The 16569-nt window shown below is 30.7% G+C and overlaps 1 protein-coding gene across 3 annotated transcripts in view; it reads left to right on the top strand.

Annotated features, from left to right (window-relative positions):
* eya2 (EYA transcriptional coactivator and phosphatase 2) overlaps positions 1-16539 on the top strand; it is a 35700-nt gene extending 19161 nt beyond the window's left edge. For 2 of the 3 annotated variants that reach the window (XM_051113242.1, XM_051113240.1), the window contains exons 8-16: positions 965-1104; positions 1797-1880; positions 5115-5204; positions 8992-9050; positions 10365-10525; positions 11820-11934; positions 13761-13882; positions 13966-14066; positions 15108-16539. In XM_051113242.1, coding sequence (XP_050969199.1) covers positions 965-1104; positions 1797-1880; positions 5115-5204; positions 8992-9050; positions 10365-10525; positions 11820-11934; positions 13761-13882; positions 13966-14066; positions 15108-15188 — 953 coding nt within the window. In that variant the 3' untranslated portion in view covers positions 15189-16539. The remainder of the gene's footprint in view (positions 1-964; positions 1105-1796; positions 1881-5114; positions 5205-8991; positions 9051-10364; positions 10526-11819; positions 11935-13760; positions 13883-13965; positions 14067-15107) is intronic. The other variant, XM_051113243.1, reaches the window with a different exon arrangement.
* Positions 16540-16569: the final 30 nt, after the last annotated feature.

Raw genomic sequence — 16569 nt, 5'->3', positions numbered from 1 at the left:
AATTGGTCTTTTTCAAGTTCAAATATCCAGATTTTTGACTGTACATTTTTCTGTAAATGGAATCTTAGTTTAAAAAAAAGCAAAGCTCAATATATATAGGGAATATTAATGAAAATACTAGGAAAATTAGCATGAAAAATTATATGAAATATATATTTTAGAAAATCTGCCAAACTGCAAAATTTATGACTTTAAGCTGCTTTAATATCCAGAAATCTGTCTCTCTATATATGTAATTTGACTATAAAGCAAATATATATATATATATATATATATATATATATATATATTATATATATTTGAGTTTCAAATTGATTTAATATTTAGCCCAACAGGGAATACTTAAGAAAACACTAAAAGGCCATCTAAAATATATAAAAAATACTGTCAACAAGCAAAGTCCAAAATGTAGAAAATACTTCAGAATATACTTCTTTTCTAAGGCTCTCTTAGACTTTTCTTTTCAAAATAAAATAATGATTTTTTTTAAAAATAATATTTTATTTTATATTAAAATATTTTTAAATTGTATAAAGGACAAATAGTTTGAAAAAGCTGTATGAAATGTGGAAAAAATAATATACTATCAAAAATAGTACAAAAAGCGCTCTCTCTCTCTCTCTCTCTATATATATATATATATATAAATAAATTGATGGTAGCTTTATGTTGTTTTAATGTCTAGATATTTGACTTTATGTCTGTTTTTATATGTAATTGATAGTAGTATAAAACAAAGTTTCAATATTACAAAGATAGTACAAAATATTAAAGTAACCAAATGATGCTATATTTGTACGGTACATGACATTATTATATGTGATGTATTTCAGTTTGTAATACAATAGTGCTAACTTATAACATTCAGTACTATTTGCTTTGGTATTGAGATGTTTGGTTGTATGTCTGTATGTACACGATATGTCATCACATGCGTGTGTGTGTGTGTGTATGTGTGTAATAGCAGAGTACCACGCTCCCACGAGTCCTCCGACTCCAGGAAAGGAGCAGGAAGGCGCTCCAGCGAGACGCAGCTCAGATGGGAAGCTGAGAGGCAGGAAGCGGGCCAATGACCCCGTCCCCCCTCTGGACTCTGACATTGAGGTACAGACGCTGGCCTTCACGGTGTCCCTTACACAACGCCTTTCATTAACATTCTTGTGCTCCGTACTGCGGGGATTACTTTCACATCCAACACAGAGTTGTGCAATGATATCTGGCAACAACCTCATTTAAGGAAATGACAATGAGTTTAAAAGGATAGGTCATCCAAAATGAACATTTTGTCATTATTTACTCACCCGTATGTTGTTCCAAACCAGTATGAATTTCTTCTGAACAGATTTCTAGCAGAGTGTCCTAACTTTTTTTTGTACAATAAACATATGAGGACTGATAAAAAAAAAATGACAAAAAGCACAGCTGAAGTTTTAATACTAAAAGCTAAATCACTGTAAGTGATACAGGTTTGAACAAAATTACTCATTTGTGTATTCTTTCCTCCACTGATTCTATTGCATGTATTTCCTAATGTTGTTTATTAAAATATCGATATGTGTATTTGATTACCAGACAAAGAAAACTGTAATACGTTTATGAACAATGGCTCAAGAGCGTTTGCCTATCATTGCCGTAAGCTGTGAAATGTGGCTGAACCGACTAAAATTATCAGCCACTATTATCATAAACACAGCACTGAGATAATATGCAGTGTTTTGGAGTAAATACCTTTCTTGACTAGTAAGCAGATTAAATGTGTGTCCATACTCATCGTGTGTGTGTATATGTGTGTTTAGAGAGTGTTTATTTGGGACCTGGATGAGACCATCATCATTTTCCACTCGCTCCTCACGGGGACATTTTCCACACGCTTCGGCAAGGTACGAACCAGTTCTCCCACTCGCACCACTGAACTTTACACTGCTTTAGTTTTGGAAGACAATACTTTCTTTTTTAGTATTTTTTTTTTTTTACAAATCTACAATTCACCTTATATATATAAAAAATTAAATATTATGCAAATTTAAATGAATAGTTTTCTATATAAATATATTTTGAAATGTAATTTATTTCTGTGATCAAAGCTGAATTTTCAGCATCATTACTCCAGTCTTCAGTGTCACATGATCTTTCAGAAATCATTCTGATATGTTGCTCAAGAAACATTGTTAAATAGTTGCAGTGCTTCATATTTTTGTAAAAACTGATACATTTTGTTTCAGCATTCTTTGATTAACAGACATTTTTTAAATAGAATTCATTTGTAACATTATAAATGTCTTTACTGTCTTTTTGATCAATTTAATGCATCTTGCTGAATAATATATTATTAATCTTACGTCACCTAAATTGTGAATGGTGGTTTATGTGTCCTACATACAGCAGAAGTAGCAAAATTTGTACAAATCACGTTTGTTTGATCTTAATCCATCTAAAGCCCTAAAAGCGAGCAGAAACAAAAGTCCCTCATGATCTATTTTTCATAATAAATAAATATGTTCCCCAGCTGTTTTAGAGAACCGTCGTCAGCAGACAGTAAGTGCGGAAGAACTAAATGAACAGTGAAAGATATAATGACGCTCCTTCAGCTCCAGACTTGTTATTTGGCCGCTTGGTATTGACTGACGGCTCATGAACTTCTACGCAATCTCCAGGCAGCTGATGAGGAAACAATGGTCATGTTTCTTTTTCTTGGCCCGCAATCTATTTTGAATTCCCACGATCCCTTGCGGATTTGACGTGACACATAAGAGACTCTGAGAAATGCCTGGCCGTCTCGAGCGCGCAGATCTTTGGACTTTCTTTTTGAGGACTGCAGAAATGTTGCCGTGACTAATGTGTCTAATTTCAGATCCAGGAAAAAGACTCCAAAATAGCTTATAACTGCGGCTGGAATCCACTGGAGATAGCAAATCAAAGAAAACATCCATATGAAACTGAAATTGGGCTCGAGTTAAATAGGAACGAGTTTGATGTGTGTCACGACAAAGCCGCTTACGGTCATACAAAGAGCCGCGATTGCCGTGGCTCGGATTTCGCATCTTTAAGTAACAGGATATTTAACTCGCTTTTTTTATACGTACTTTATGTCAAAGCCATAAGCCCATCACTGTAAACAGCATGTTTGGGCTGATTGGCCTACAGCAAGACTCGGCCTACTGAATACAAAACGTCTCAGGGTGTTGAAAGACACCAGTTTGCTAATGTGTTTTTTAAGCTAAGGTCAATGTCAGAGGTTATTGGAGTCTCTTTCCATTAGGATGACATTTATCCTTGGTCAGTATGTATACACCCATAACTCAATATCTGAATATGCACACAAGGCTGTTTTTTTCCAGTCCAAATTATCTCAACCCTAAATGGCAAACAAAAAAAGTTATAATTAATAAATAAATTAAAATAAAATGAATTTATTTAAAAATGTGTTTAAGTGTTTAAAATAAGTGTAATAAATAAGTGTTTAAAAATAATATTTTATTTTATAATATTAAAATATATATTTAAAATAATATCATATTTTAAAACATTGACAGATTTTGAACAATTTAACTTTTTTTAAAAATATGGCACATTTACACATGTGCTCAATTATAAATATATCTAATATGTTTTTATTTTATTTTAAACAAACAAACAAAAAAAAAATCACTGGAATATATCAGGAAAATATATGGGTAAATATAAAAAAATTACTAATAAAATTTTTATCATATGAAATATATTTTACTTTTTTATATATGGGTCAAAGATTAAAAAGGGTTTAAGCATAAAAACAATACGTGTAATACTGCTTTAAATTGTTGTTTTAAAAAAAAAGGTTTTTTTTAAATAACATTTTTTTTTATTTAATTGCATTTTTGTTTTTGTTTTTTTTGGTCAAAACATAAATATCATACATTTTCCCCTAATTTACAGAAGACACTCACTAAAATGTTATTCGGTCTAACAGTCTTGTCAGGCATATTTACAACAAAAATCAATTTATGACATAATAAAAGACAAATTACTTTCACCCCAAATACTAATTAGTTTTTAAAAAATTGCCACTATTGTAGGTTTTGCCCATTGCCACAAATTTTTTATTCATTTGAAACACAATAAAATTTAAAATGCTCCCTTATTCTTTTATATATCTTAATATGTACAAGTCAGAATAAGCTTGTTGTTTGAATTTTTACATAAATATTGTGTTACACTGAATGACAATGTAACATACATTATTTCAACCAAATTTTATTCTCCAAAAAATTTGAAACCTTAAAAGTAGACACTTTACTTACATTTAATGGACTTTTTATGTCCATAGAAAATGTATTTTAATGTGGACATCTTAACGTCTTTGACCCATATATTTTCCTGTTGTTTTTATATATTACGTTTAAGTAATATATAAAAGTACAATTACAAAGGTTGTCAATTTGAAAATGATGTTTCTTTCAAGCATTTAAATTTCATCATATATTTACAATAAGTTTCAAATGCGTTGTCGCCAAAAAAAGTTGGGTTTTTTTAACCATATGTCGTAACTTCATTACAGTCCTTCCTAAAATCCATTCTCAATTGTTCAGTCGTAATTTTAAAGTGGTACAACTGTTATTTTGTGGTTGTCTACCACCTGTAATAATGTCATCCATTCATGGCAGCAGATTACGGGTTATTAACTTAATTAAAGCAGGACGAACTTGCAGCTCCTGTGGCTACGCCATTCACTAACAATGATTAGGTGTAGAGGAAGAGCTGTTTTGCAGTTAATCTGACACTAACCTTTGGCTGACACCTGCAGTTTGAGTCGCTGCCAAACAGAGGAGTTAGCAGCTAGGTACGTAGCTGGCATGGAACGGGAGTGCACAATGACTTAGCTTATGTTAGCATGAGGCTTTACCTGCAATGTGAAGAGAAAACAAGAGAGAAAGAGAAATAGCTGTAGTTTGACACGCTTCTGATTGAAAGCACAAAGACTGCGCTGAGTGATCAGCATTCTTGTTGGACAAAAACCTGTTGCGCCACACGCTCCTACTCCCAGTGAGGTCATGTAATCATCACCTGTCACTTCTGTGAAACGTTCAAACCAGGTATGAAAACTAATTTGACGTGCTTTCTGTGTTTTGATCCAGGACTCTGGCAAGGCTGTTTCTCTGGGCTTGTGGATGGAGGAGATGATCTTCAACTTGGCCGACTCACGGCTGTTTTTTAATGACCTGGAGGTGAGCAAAACATCAGAAGCAACAAAATCAGCCAAACACTCTTTTTTGGATTAAATGCATGTCAGAAAAAAAGGTGTCAATTATAAAAACAGGTAAATTGTTTTATAATATGGAGGGTGATACGGAAGCCATAGGATAAAATTTTCACCATAGGATAAAAAAAAATAAAACAAAAAAAGAAATTTGTGACCACTTATCAAAAAAACGTTTTACTCATAATTCTCTCATACGTTGCAAGATATATACTCAGTTGTGACATGCAAACTCACAAAAGTCTGAACTGTGAGATACAGACTTGCAATTTACTTTTTATTTATTTATTTAAAAAAAAAAAAAACAGTACTGAACTCAGAATTCGGAGGGACAAACATGAAAATTTCAAGATATAAACTTTTTCCTGAATTTCCAAAGTTTTTCAATGTGAGATAAACTCACAATTCTGAGAAAAAAGTCAGAATTGTGAGATAAAAACATGCAATTTTGAGAAAAAAGTGACAAGATGTAAACTCACAATTCTAAGAAAAAGTCTTTGCGAGATATGCTATGAACTTGCAATTAAACTTTTTATTTTTTATTATATCTTTAAAAAACAGAATTGAACTCAGAATTCTGAGGGAAAAGTCAAAATTGCAAAAGTCAAAAACTTTTTTCCGAATTTCCAGAGTTTACAACTTTTTTTAAACTTGCAAATGCAAGATAAACTCACAATTCTGAGAAAAATTCTCAGAATTGTGTGATTAAAAAAATTTTGAGAAAAAAAAAAAAATTACAAGATGTAAGCTCGCATTTCTGATAAAAAAGGTATGAATAGTCAGATAACAACTTTAACAAATAATAACATACACAAAACTAGCACTAATGCTGACGATCAATTAAAAAACATAAAAAGTAAAAATAAAAATAAATAAATAAATAAATTGATTGCAGAATGTTGCAATTGGCCAATCAGAATCAAGTGTTCCAGAGAGCCAGATAACAAAATTTTCTTATTGGTAGGAATCTGCTCCTTTTAGATTCTCTAGTAAAACACCTGTCAATCATAACCCTCTATGTATTTTCCATCCCTCGTGTTTTTATTTGTTAATTATTTTTGCTAATTTGATGCCGCTTTCAGCTGCCATTAAGACAGCAGTAGTCTCTGCTGCATTATCATATTTAAACCAGTTCCTGCTGTTTTTTTTTTTTTTTTTTAAGACCTCCATGTGGTGACACATGCATGTAATATTCCTCACATGAAGCCACCCAGACCAAAATATGAGGAACAAAACATAATGTGTCCTCATGCTTTTGTGACAGCTGTAAAAACTGGTTCTGCTGTTTGTCACAAATATGCAAAGAAACAGCTAAATAATTCATCATGAAGACTAAATATATTAAAAAAAAACTACTGCTTAAAGGTTTTCAAAACATTTTTAAAGAATTTAATTAATTTAATTTAGCAGAGATGCAATAAATTGATCAAAAGTGACACTCAATATATTTATAATGTTAGAAAAGTTCCATTTCAAATAAATATGATCAAATAAATGCAGCCTTGATGAAGAGAGAAGACTTATAAAATACATATTCATGGGTGTTATGAAATATGTATTAGTTATTTAAAATGCAGTAGAGTTTATGCAGTAAAGTGTTTGTTGAACATTCCATGACCTGACAGTATATGCAGAGTCAGTGTGTGAAAGACCTCGGTTTGCCCTCTGCATGAAGAAAGAAGGGATTAGATTCTCTAAAAGCTTTTGAGGAGGTGCTGCAGAAACCCTGACAGCATCTGAGGTCTTAATTAGGGGTGTGTGGCTGCCACTGAAAAGAAAATTTGTCCTGGGGAGGAACAACAGCCCAGGGGTGGAGGGCACACACCCCATTATTTCTTGAGCAGGTTTTAATGACGGCCCGCTTCCCTCTTGTTCTGTTTTCCCTGTAATTGCCCTCAAATAGTCCAAAGCATCATTCAGCATTCAAACACTGAGAGTTCAGTCTATTCAGACGTGTCAGCTGGGAAACAGAAAGCCGCCGCGGGCAAAATAACTGCACAGGGGTCAACAGCTTAGAAATACATGTGATTAATGGCCTAACTTGATCATTTAACACTTTAATTAATCAGAGAAATGAAATTAATGTCTAGTAGAGAACAGCAGAATAATTCAAGAGTGAAAAGCAAATTTGTGACCTAGCAGTGGAACTATTTTATTATATTATTGATTTTATTATTGTTTTTTTTTTTTTAATAATTGATTTTTACTAGAAATATTCAGAGAAAAATTGATGTTTGGTAGAGAAGGTATCTGAGCAGCAGATTAAATTAGTGATTGAAAGGTGTTTTGTTTTGTTTTTTTGGAATATATATATACATATATATGTATACCCTCCCTCCCCCCCCCAAAGAAAAAAGTAAAATATATATATATATATATATATATATATATACACATACACACATATAATTTCATGAAAAATCCAGGAAAAAAATGTAGAAATTAAAGAAATTACAGTTTTAATTCAGCTTTTATTCATTTTTATTCAGAAAAGACACATTGTTGATTAATAAATTAAAATAAAGTAATAAATGATTAATTAAATATTAATACATTTAAAGTGATAGGAAAAATATATAATCTATTTTAATCTATTTTAAACAAATGCTGTTATTTTGCATTTTATTAATCAAAAACCCTTAAAAAACAACAGTGAAAAAAAATAATAAAAGCAGTGTGTATTGTTTAGTGTATATATATATATATATATATATATTAATTTATTTTTTTTATTTCTAGATGTTATTTTTAAATTAATCGAAACTCCTGAAAAAACACAATAAATAAATAAATAAATAAATGCAGTGTGCAGTGTGTATTGTTTAGTAAATAATATATATTTGTTTTAATCGTTTATTGATTTCTATTATATTAGTATTGATTAATATTAATGATTAATATTATTGATAGTTCTGTTATATCATATTATTCTATTATTGCAACTGTGTTAAATTAAAATGATTGAAAAGGGTTTTTTTTGTTTTTTTTTAATAAAATAATATTTGTATTTAGCAAGGACATATTACATTTATTAAAAGTGATACCAAAGATATTTATAATGTTATAATAAAAATAATATATATATATATATATATATATATATATATATTGATTTAGTCTTATTATATTATCGTGATTGTTTTAAATCTTTCATTTATTCATGAAATAATTTATCCTGAGGGGGGAAAAAAAAGAAAGAAAGAAAAATGAGAAAATCTAGTTATAATTACATTAATTTAAAAACAATAAAAGTCAGTGGGAGGTCGGCAACATGATATTATGTAGCTAAACATGACGTGTCCAGTCATGTCTGCGAAAATATGAAAAACAACAGCAGATTATGAATGTGTTTTGTCAGTGCTGAAGGCTGAGTAATTGTTTTACGAAGCTAGATAATGATCTCAAGAAAAGAGCAGATGTTCAGCTTATGCATCACCCACCGCAATTAGTGTATATTGGCAGTCGTACATGCAAACCCAGCCAAGACAAAAGCGTTAATTAACGTCCAATATCAGGTTAAGTCTGCCATCTTTCTGATATTTTACCCTCCGGAGTACAAGGCGCCTGGATGTCTTGGGTCTCGGTGGCCTGATTTCGCTTTTTTGTTGCTCGTCTTTTTTAATATTTCACTCTCGCTCTCACCATCGTTCCCCGAGGCTCAGCGGCGGGTGAACCTGTCTATACACAGTACATCACTTTACACGGCTGTAACGTATATCCGCCTCATGCGTATCTGCTTTCCTTTCATTTCCCAGGAATGTGACCAAGTTCACATCGATGATGTGGCCTCGGATGACAATGGGCAGGACTTGAGGTAGAGTATGACTTTCCTTCATTTAGCCAATTGAGCAACAATATGAGCATTTTCAATAAAACAGATATTATGTGCTGTAAACGGTTCCTGTTCTTCATGCCGCTGACATATTGAGTATTAAACGTTTTTGGTTTTTATCATAGTTTCGAGGCAAGCCCTCGCTCCGCTTCCAGATGTTTTATGATGGACATTAATCACACGTTTAAGAGCATGTCTACAGAGTTATTAAAGAAATAGTCCTCTGAAAGTGAAATTTCTGTTATTCCAAACCCACATTAATACTCCAAAAAGCAGTTTATATAATTTTCTATCTTTTATTTTAATTCATTTAAAATATTTTATTGATTTTATTGAAAATATTTAAGTTTACTGAATTTATTAAAAAAAAATTTTATTAATTACTATGAACTGATCCAATATGATAAAGGAATATTTTTTAAAAAGCTCCACAAGTACTATAAAAGCAGTTTATAAACATATTTCATTTTACTGAATTGTGTTCAATCTATTTAATATTTTTATTTATTTACTATATATATATTTACTTACTATGAACTGATGCTATATGAAAAAGCAGCAGGAATATAAAAACAAACTACAAAAGTACAAAAATGCAAATACAAAAAAGTACCATATATGCAATCTATGATTTATCAAATATTTATTATTTACATTTTTTTTTTTATGAAAATAAATCAAAACAAAAATATTTAATAAATCATAGATTGCATTGTTCAGTTACTGAAATGTATTTATTTATTTACTACGGAGAACTGTTGCTATATGAAAGCAGTTTTTAAAAAGTCTATTTTAAAATCTTTTATTGTTTTATCTTATTTATTAATATCTTATGATTATTATTATTTATTCCATTATATTTTTCTATATATTTTCTGTAAAAAAAAAAAAAAAAGCAGTAGGAATATTATATATTTACATTTATTTTAGAAAATAATATTTTATTAAAATTTACTGGCAATTTTTTTACATGTATTTAATATGAACTAATGCTATATGAAAAAGGAGCAAAAACCTTTTTTTTCTTTATTAAATGTGGAATTACAAGAGGATGAATAAATAAATGGTACAATTTTCATTTTTAGGTGAGCTATATCTTTACCATAACGGCATGCTGACACGCTGGTTATTAAACCTTATAGTTTCTTATCACTGTCTGTAGGCAGACTCTCGCTCTGCTTCCAGACATTTTACGACGGACATCAGTCAAACTTTTAGGAGCGTGTCAGGAGAAACAGTGTTTGGTGGTGTCGAGCGGATCTAAAGCTGACCGTGCGTGTGTGTCTGTACTTGCAGCACGTATAACTTTGGCACGGATGGCTTCCAGAGCCCAGCAGGTGGAGGCACGCTCTGCTTGGGCTCAGGTGTTCACGGCGGGGTCGACTGGATGAGGAAACTCGCCTTCCGCTATCGCAGAGTCAAAGAGATCTACAACACCTACAAGAACAATGTAGGAGGTGAGAAGAGAACACCGCAGCATTCGACACCCCTGATTTCACAACCAAGTATAATTAGGGCCTGAAATGACTAGTACAAAACAGACACTACCTGTTCTCGAATCCGATTGGTCGAACCATGCTGGAAGCCGTTGTAAAATAGCTGAAGTACACACACCTGTAGCCGCAAGTCTGTTGACTTCCAAATTAGTACATCAACTGTAAACACTGCACAGTTGGACTGAAGAACTACTACCAGGTGCAAAACTATAATAAAAAATCTAAAATAATAGTAATAATTATTATTATTATTGACAGTAGCAAGAAATAATAATAATATTGCAGGAATGTAGTTTAAGAGCATTTTATTGTTTTTTAGTATTGTATGCAATTAATTACTTTATTGATTACAATTAATATTAATATATTTTATTTATATATGCGATACGGACATGTTTGATATTTAATTAAATGTATTTATATAAATACGAATTGGGTGTTTCAGCTATTAGCTTCTTTTGGCCCTGTGGGATTTTACTAAATAAATAGACAATTAAAAACAAATTCACAATGAGGAACAGCTGTAAATTGTGATGTCCTCATACATTAAATATGTAATAGGTAAAAACGTAAAAGAAAATAATATTTTTATTTTATTACGGATTTTCAGTTCTTTGAAAACATTTACGATGCATGTATAATTTGACCTTCAAATAACAAAAAGAAAAAATGTTGATTATTTTTCTTGTTTTAAATTAAATAAAATTAACGAATAAATAAATTATTAAATTAAATATTATTGTACTTCATATTAGAAAGAATTTAGTTTTTTTTTCTTGTTTTATTAAAATAATAAAATAAAATACACCAGAACATAAGTGCTTATAGTTCAAGAAATGATTATTAAATATGATTGAATATTAAATTATTGAGAATAAACCAGATTATTTATTGTACATTATATTAGAAAAAATATTTTCTTGTTTTAAATAAAATAAAATAATAAATTAAACACCAGAAAATAAGTGCTTGTATTGTAAGAAATTATTATTAAATATGATTTAATATTAAAGTATTTAGAATAAACTAAATTATTTTATTGTACATCATATTACTGTTACTCTGCTTTGCTTTTTGCCAAACAACGCTGTAAAATCTGTGTAATTCATGGCCAGCTTGTGACATTTCTTCCTGTTATTTTTGGATTTTCGGGAAGCATAATTTAAGAATTCGTTTCATGCATTAACCTTCAGTTAGATGTTCAGTTAGATCTTTGGTTTTGTGAATGGTTCATCATCGCTGTTATGTTTTGTAGGTTTGTTGGGCAGTCCGAAGCGGGAAGAGTGGCTTCAGCTAAGACGGGAAATGGAGGTTTTGACGGATCTGTGGCTGACGCAGGCACTCAAAGCCCTCGCTCTCATCAACTCCAGGTGAGGACAGAACACATACAAGAATACAGCCGCTCATTACAGGAATACTCCAGCTTAAATAAACAAGACGCGCGTGCGTGCCGTAGAGTTCAAAAGCAGAAACTACTTTGTGTGGTAATCAACAGTGTGCCACAGATACTGAATCTGAAATAATCCTCCGACAATAGACTTATTTTACGGCAAGTTACAGCAGTTTTGTAACACTCGTGCATAATGGGTTTTGGCGAGCGGAGCACACTGTCAGCATGAAAGATTGATGATACGGACAGATGATGATTAATAGCACTTCAAATATGTGAAGATATTTCAGTCTCACCGCTTTTTTTAGTAAAAAAGTGAGGTTTATCTGCTGTCCTCCATACAGTGAAACCTATGTAGTGATCAGAACCTGTCACAATTCAAACTTCTTTTTCTCAGAATTGCAAGTTTATCTCTCACAATTTATATCTTGCAATTATGAGTCATACTTCACAATTCTGAGATTATATTTCTTAATAATGAGTTATATTTTGGAATTATGAGTTTATATTTTGCAACTGGCTTTATATTTCACAACTGAGTTTATATTTCAAAATTATGAGTTTATATTTTGCAATTCTGAATTTATATTTCACAACTGAGTTCATACCTTGCAAATATGAGTCTTTTTTGCAATTATGATTCTATCTCACAATTATGAGTTCATTTTTTGCAATTCTGAGTTTATCTTGCAAATATTTAGCAATTTCATATCACATAATTATGAGTTTATATTTCACAGTTATGAGTTTTTATTTTATTCACAGTTACGAGTCTTTTTTACAATAGTGATTCTATATCTCAAAATTATGATTTTATTTTTTACAGTTCTGAGTTGACATCTTGCAATTATTTTCCAATTCTAAGTTTATATTTCATAATTCTGAGTTTATATCTTGCAAAAATTTCACAATTCTGAGTTTATACAGTATTTCATAATTATGAGTTTATATCTGTGAGTTATAGTTTGCAATTATGTGTTTATATTTCACAATTATACCCCGTATAATCGTGTTCATACCTCGCAATTATGAGTCTTTTTTGCAGTTACGATTCTCTCACAATTATTTATTTTTTGCAATTCCGAGTTTATCTTGGAAGTATTTGCAATTCTGAGTTCATATTTCGTAATTCTAAGTTTATTTCTCACAATTATGACTTTTTACCTCACAATTATGATCCTATATCTCACAATTATAAGTTTATTTTTCGCAGTTCTGAGTTGACATTTCACAAATATTTTGCAATTCTGAGTTTATATCTCACAATTAAGGTTCTGTGTCTCAAAGTTCTTTTTATATTATTCTTATTCATATTTTATATTATTATTTATATTATCAATTTTTATATATATTTCATTTTATATCTCAATCTGAGTTTATATTTCACAGTTAACTATATTTCAGAAATGAGTTAATATCTCACAATTCTGAATTTAGATTTCACGATGTCACAATTATGTTGTTGTTTTTTTTTTGTTTGTTTTTTTCAATTCTGATTCTATATTTCACAGTTAAGAGTTCATATTTCACAATTAGGTATATATTTTGCAATTCTGAGGTTGTATTTCACAACTGAGTATCTCACAATTCTGAAAAAAAGTCTGAGTACTGAGATAAAAAGTTTTAATTCCATGGCAGAAATAAGCTTCCGTAAGGAATAGACACAAATCTAAACCTTTATTCACTAAAATCTGCCCCTCCATCGAAGCTCTGAATCTGTGTATTTTTACAGAGAAATTCTGCTAAATTCCTTTATGGCTGTACTATTTAAGAATCATTTTCACTTACATATGTTCCCTTTCACAGACCGAACTGTGTGAACGTGATGGTCACCACCACGCAGCTGATTCCAGCGCTCTCTAAAGTGCTTCTCTATGGTCTTGGAGCAGCTTTTCCCATTGAGAACATCTACAGTGCCACCAAAACAGGTTGGCTGCCTCTTCCAGCGCTGCATTTCAGACAGTTTTTCTGATCTAGAAACAGAATTGTTAACATTATGTGTCTGTTATAGGTAAAGAAAGCTGCTTTGAGCGTGTGACTCAAAGATTTGGTCGGAGAGCTGTGTATGTGGTTGTAGGGGATGGAGTCGAGGAGGAGACGGTCGCCAAGAAGGTATAAAGGAATTTATTATTACTGGTATTGTTATGGTTCCATGTCTAGAGAAACATGCTATTACTGTACAATGTCATATTTTTATTAACAAAGGCTGTGAATTCTAACATTACACATAAAAAAAAAATATATATATATATATATGTGTGTGTGTGTGTGTGCGCGTGTATATATATATGTATATATATATATATATATATATATATATATATGTGTGTGTGTGTGTGTGTGTATATATATATACATATATATGTATATATATATATATACATACATTTTTAAAGATGATTTATATTTTACATTTAAACATTATTCAATATTATTACTATTTTAAAATAATAATAATAATAACATACTTTACAATATTTATAAAATATTAAATGTGATTTATTTATATTCAATTATTTTTGTTATAATCCTAGTTTTATTTTATAATCATTTTTATTAGAGTTAGCACGTTATATTATAATTCAGTAGATTTTAATATTAGTCTTATTGTTTTTTAAATAATAAATACTTTGTTATTTTACTACTTATTTTAAAATATCTTTTGAAATTGTGTATTTATATTTAATTCTATTATGATTTTATTTTGTACTTTAGTATTTTTATTAAAATCATTTATATGATAAAAATATATTTTATATTGGAATTTAATATATTTTAATGTTCAGTTTTTATATAAATATAAATATAAATATTTAAAAATGACATTTATATTAAATTGCATTTGTTATAATTTTTTTTTTTTTTACGTAATCTGGTTTTGTAATTATCATATTACAATTCAAATCACCTTTTTTATATATATTTAAATCCATTTAAACAAACATGAATGATGTATTAAAGTCCTTATTTCAAATCTACCCAAATCTTTATTTTTAAAACACTTTTCATATATATATATATATATATATATATATATGTATGTATTTTAAAAGACCTTTACGTGCATACATGTAAACAGAAATGTATGACCTATTAAATGATTACTTTTTCTGTAATATCATGACTGACAGTTTGCTTTGTAACGTCCCGCAGAAAAACATGCCGTTCTGGAGAGTGACGTGCCGGGCGGATCTGGAGGCGTTGAGTCATGCACTTGAGCTGGATTACCTCTAGAGGGCAGCACCCGCCCGTCTGCCGTCTCCCGTTGCGCCTCAGACGTGTGCGGTCCACAGGAATCACATGACCCAGCCAAGAACTGCAGGACCAATCAGCAGGGAACAGCAATCTTACTGGAAACATTTGCTTCAAATCAATCCAAGAAAAACGCTTTTGTCTCTTTCTCGTGCTCCACCTGAGAGGCTCAGCTCTTTCATTCACTCGCTTTTCTTTACAAAGGCACTGCACTGAAAACAAAGACCCATCAACCAACTGATTCAGAAAGCCTGTGTTCGGAATAACATACTATCACACTGCTCATTTCTTCAGATTGCAGTATATATACTGTGCACAGTATGTGTATTTTCACAGAGACACAAGACGACAATGGAGCACAGCACATGGGTATCCCAGAATGCAATGCACTTGACTTGAGTTTTTACATCTCATCTTTTTGGACTGACCAAAAGTAAAAGCAATTCCCACAAAACTGGATTAAAAATGCAAAATAAGTTTTTATTTTTGAGATGATAACTAGAGGTCATGTGACGGTAATGCAGCATACTACTGTTTGAAATGTTTATCATAATGCATAATGTGTACTATTTTTTATATTAGGCAGTGTACAATGTAAACTGTGCAGTATGCTGTAATGTTAGTATTGTATTCTGAACATAGCCGTTCTGAAACAACCCATTTTAAAATTTAAAGGGGTGTAAAAATAAGATTTTAGCATAAAATATAAGTTTTAGATTTATTAAAGCAGAAAATTGAAAAAAGATCAGATTCATAAGTGAAGATGTAAGATTTGACATCATTTTATGTAATCAAAACTGATATTTTTCTTGCAATATCCTACCAAATCGATTGAATATTGCAGCATACATAAAAAGAATAATTAAATATTAGCTGAATTAAAATGCATTCAAATTCAGATGCATTCTATTGTACTAAAACTTTAGAGAAACTAACCCCTCACTTGAGTACAAAGTACTGCAAATCCACTTATTGTAAAGGAAACCCCCCTGAAGTGATTTAAAAGTAAACTAACCATGAAATTAGCCAAACTATTGTAGCAAATTATACTGGGACTAAATTAAACGACATGATTAACTTATGAATTTGAGTGTCCTGTGAGTTTCCGACTTCTTTTCTTCCTGTGTCTCTGACGTGTGCCTGGATCTTCATGTGGTTTGTTACTGATGTATATTTGTTACGTTGCTGAAGTTGATATACTATATACTGTATGTGCCACTCTGACCTGCATGTGCTCTTTACAATCGCTTCTGTTCGCTATAATTTGTATATAAGGTTTTATTGTTGATTACTTCTGGGCTTATTATAATAGAATAAAGATAAATTAATTTCATTCACATGTTTCCTTCTTCAAGTGGCATTT

Source organism: Labeo rohita, chromosome 6 (assembly GCF_022985175.1).
Source record: "Labeo rohita strain BAU-BD-2019 chromosome 6, IGBB_LRoh.1.0, whole genome shotgun sequence".
Taxonomy (NCBI): Eukaryota; Metazoa; Chordata; class Actinopteri; order Cypriniformes; family Cyprinidae; genus Labeo; species Labeo rohita.
This window is presented reverse-complemented; position numbering and strand designations above follow the sequence as displayed.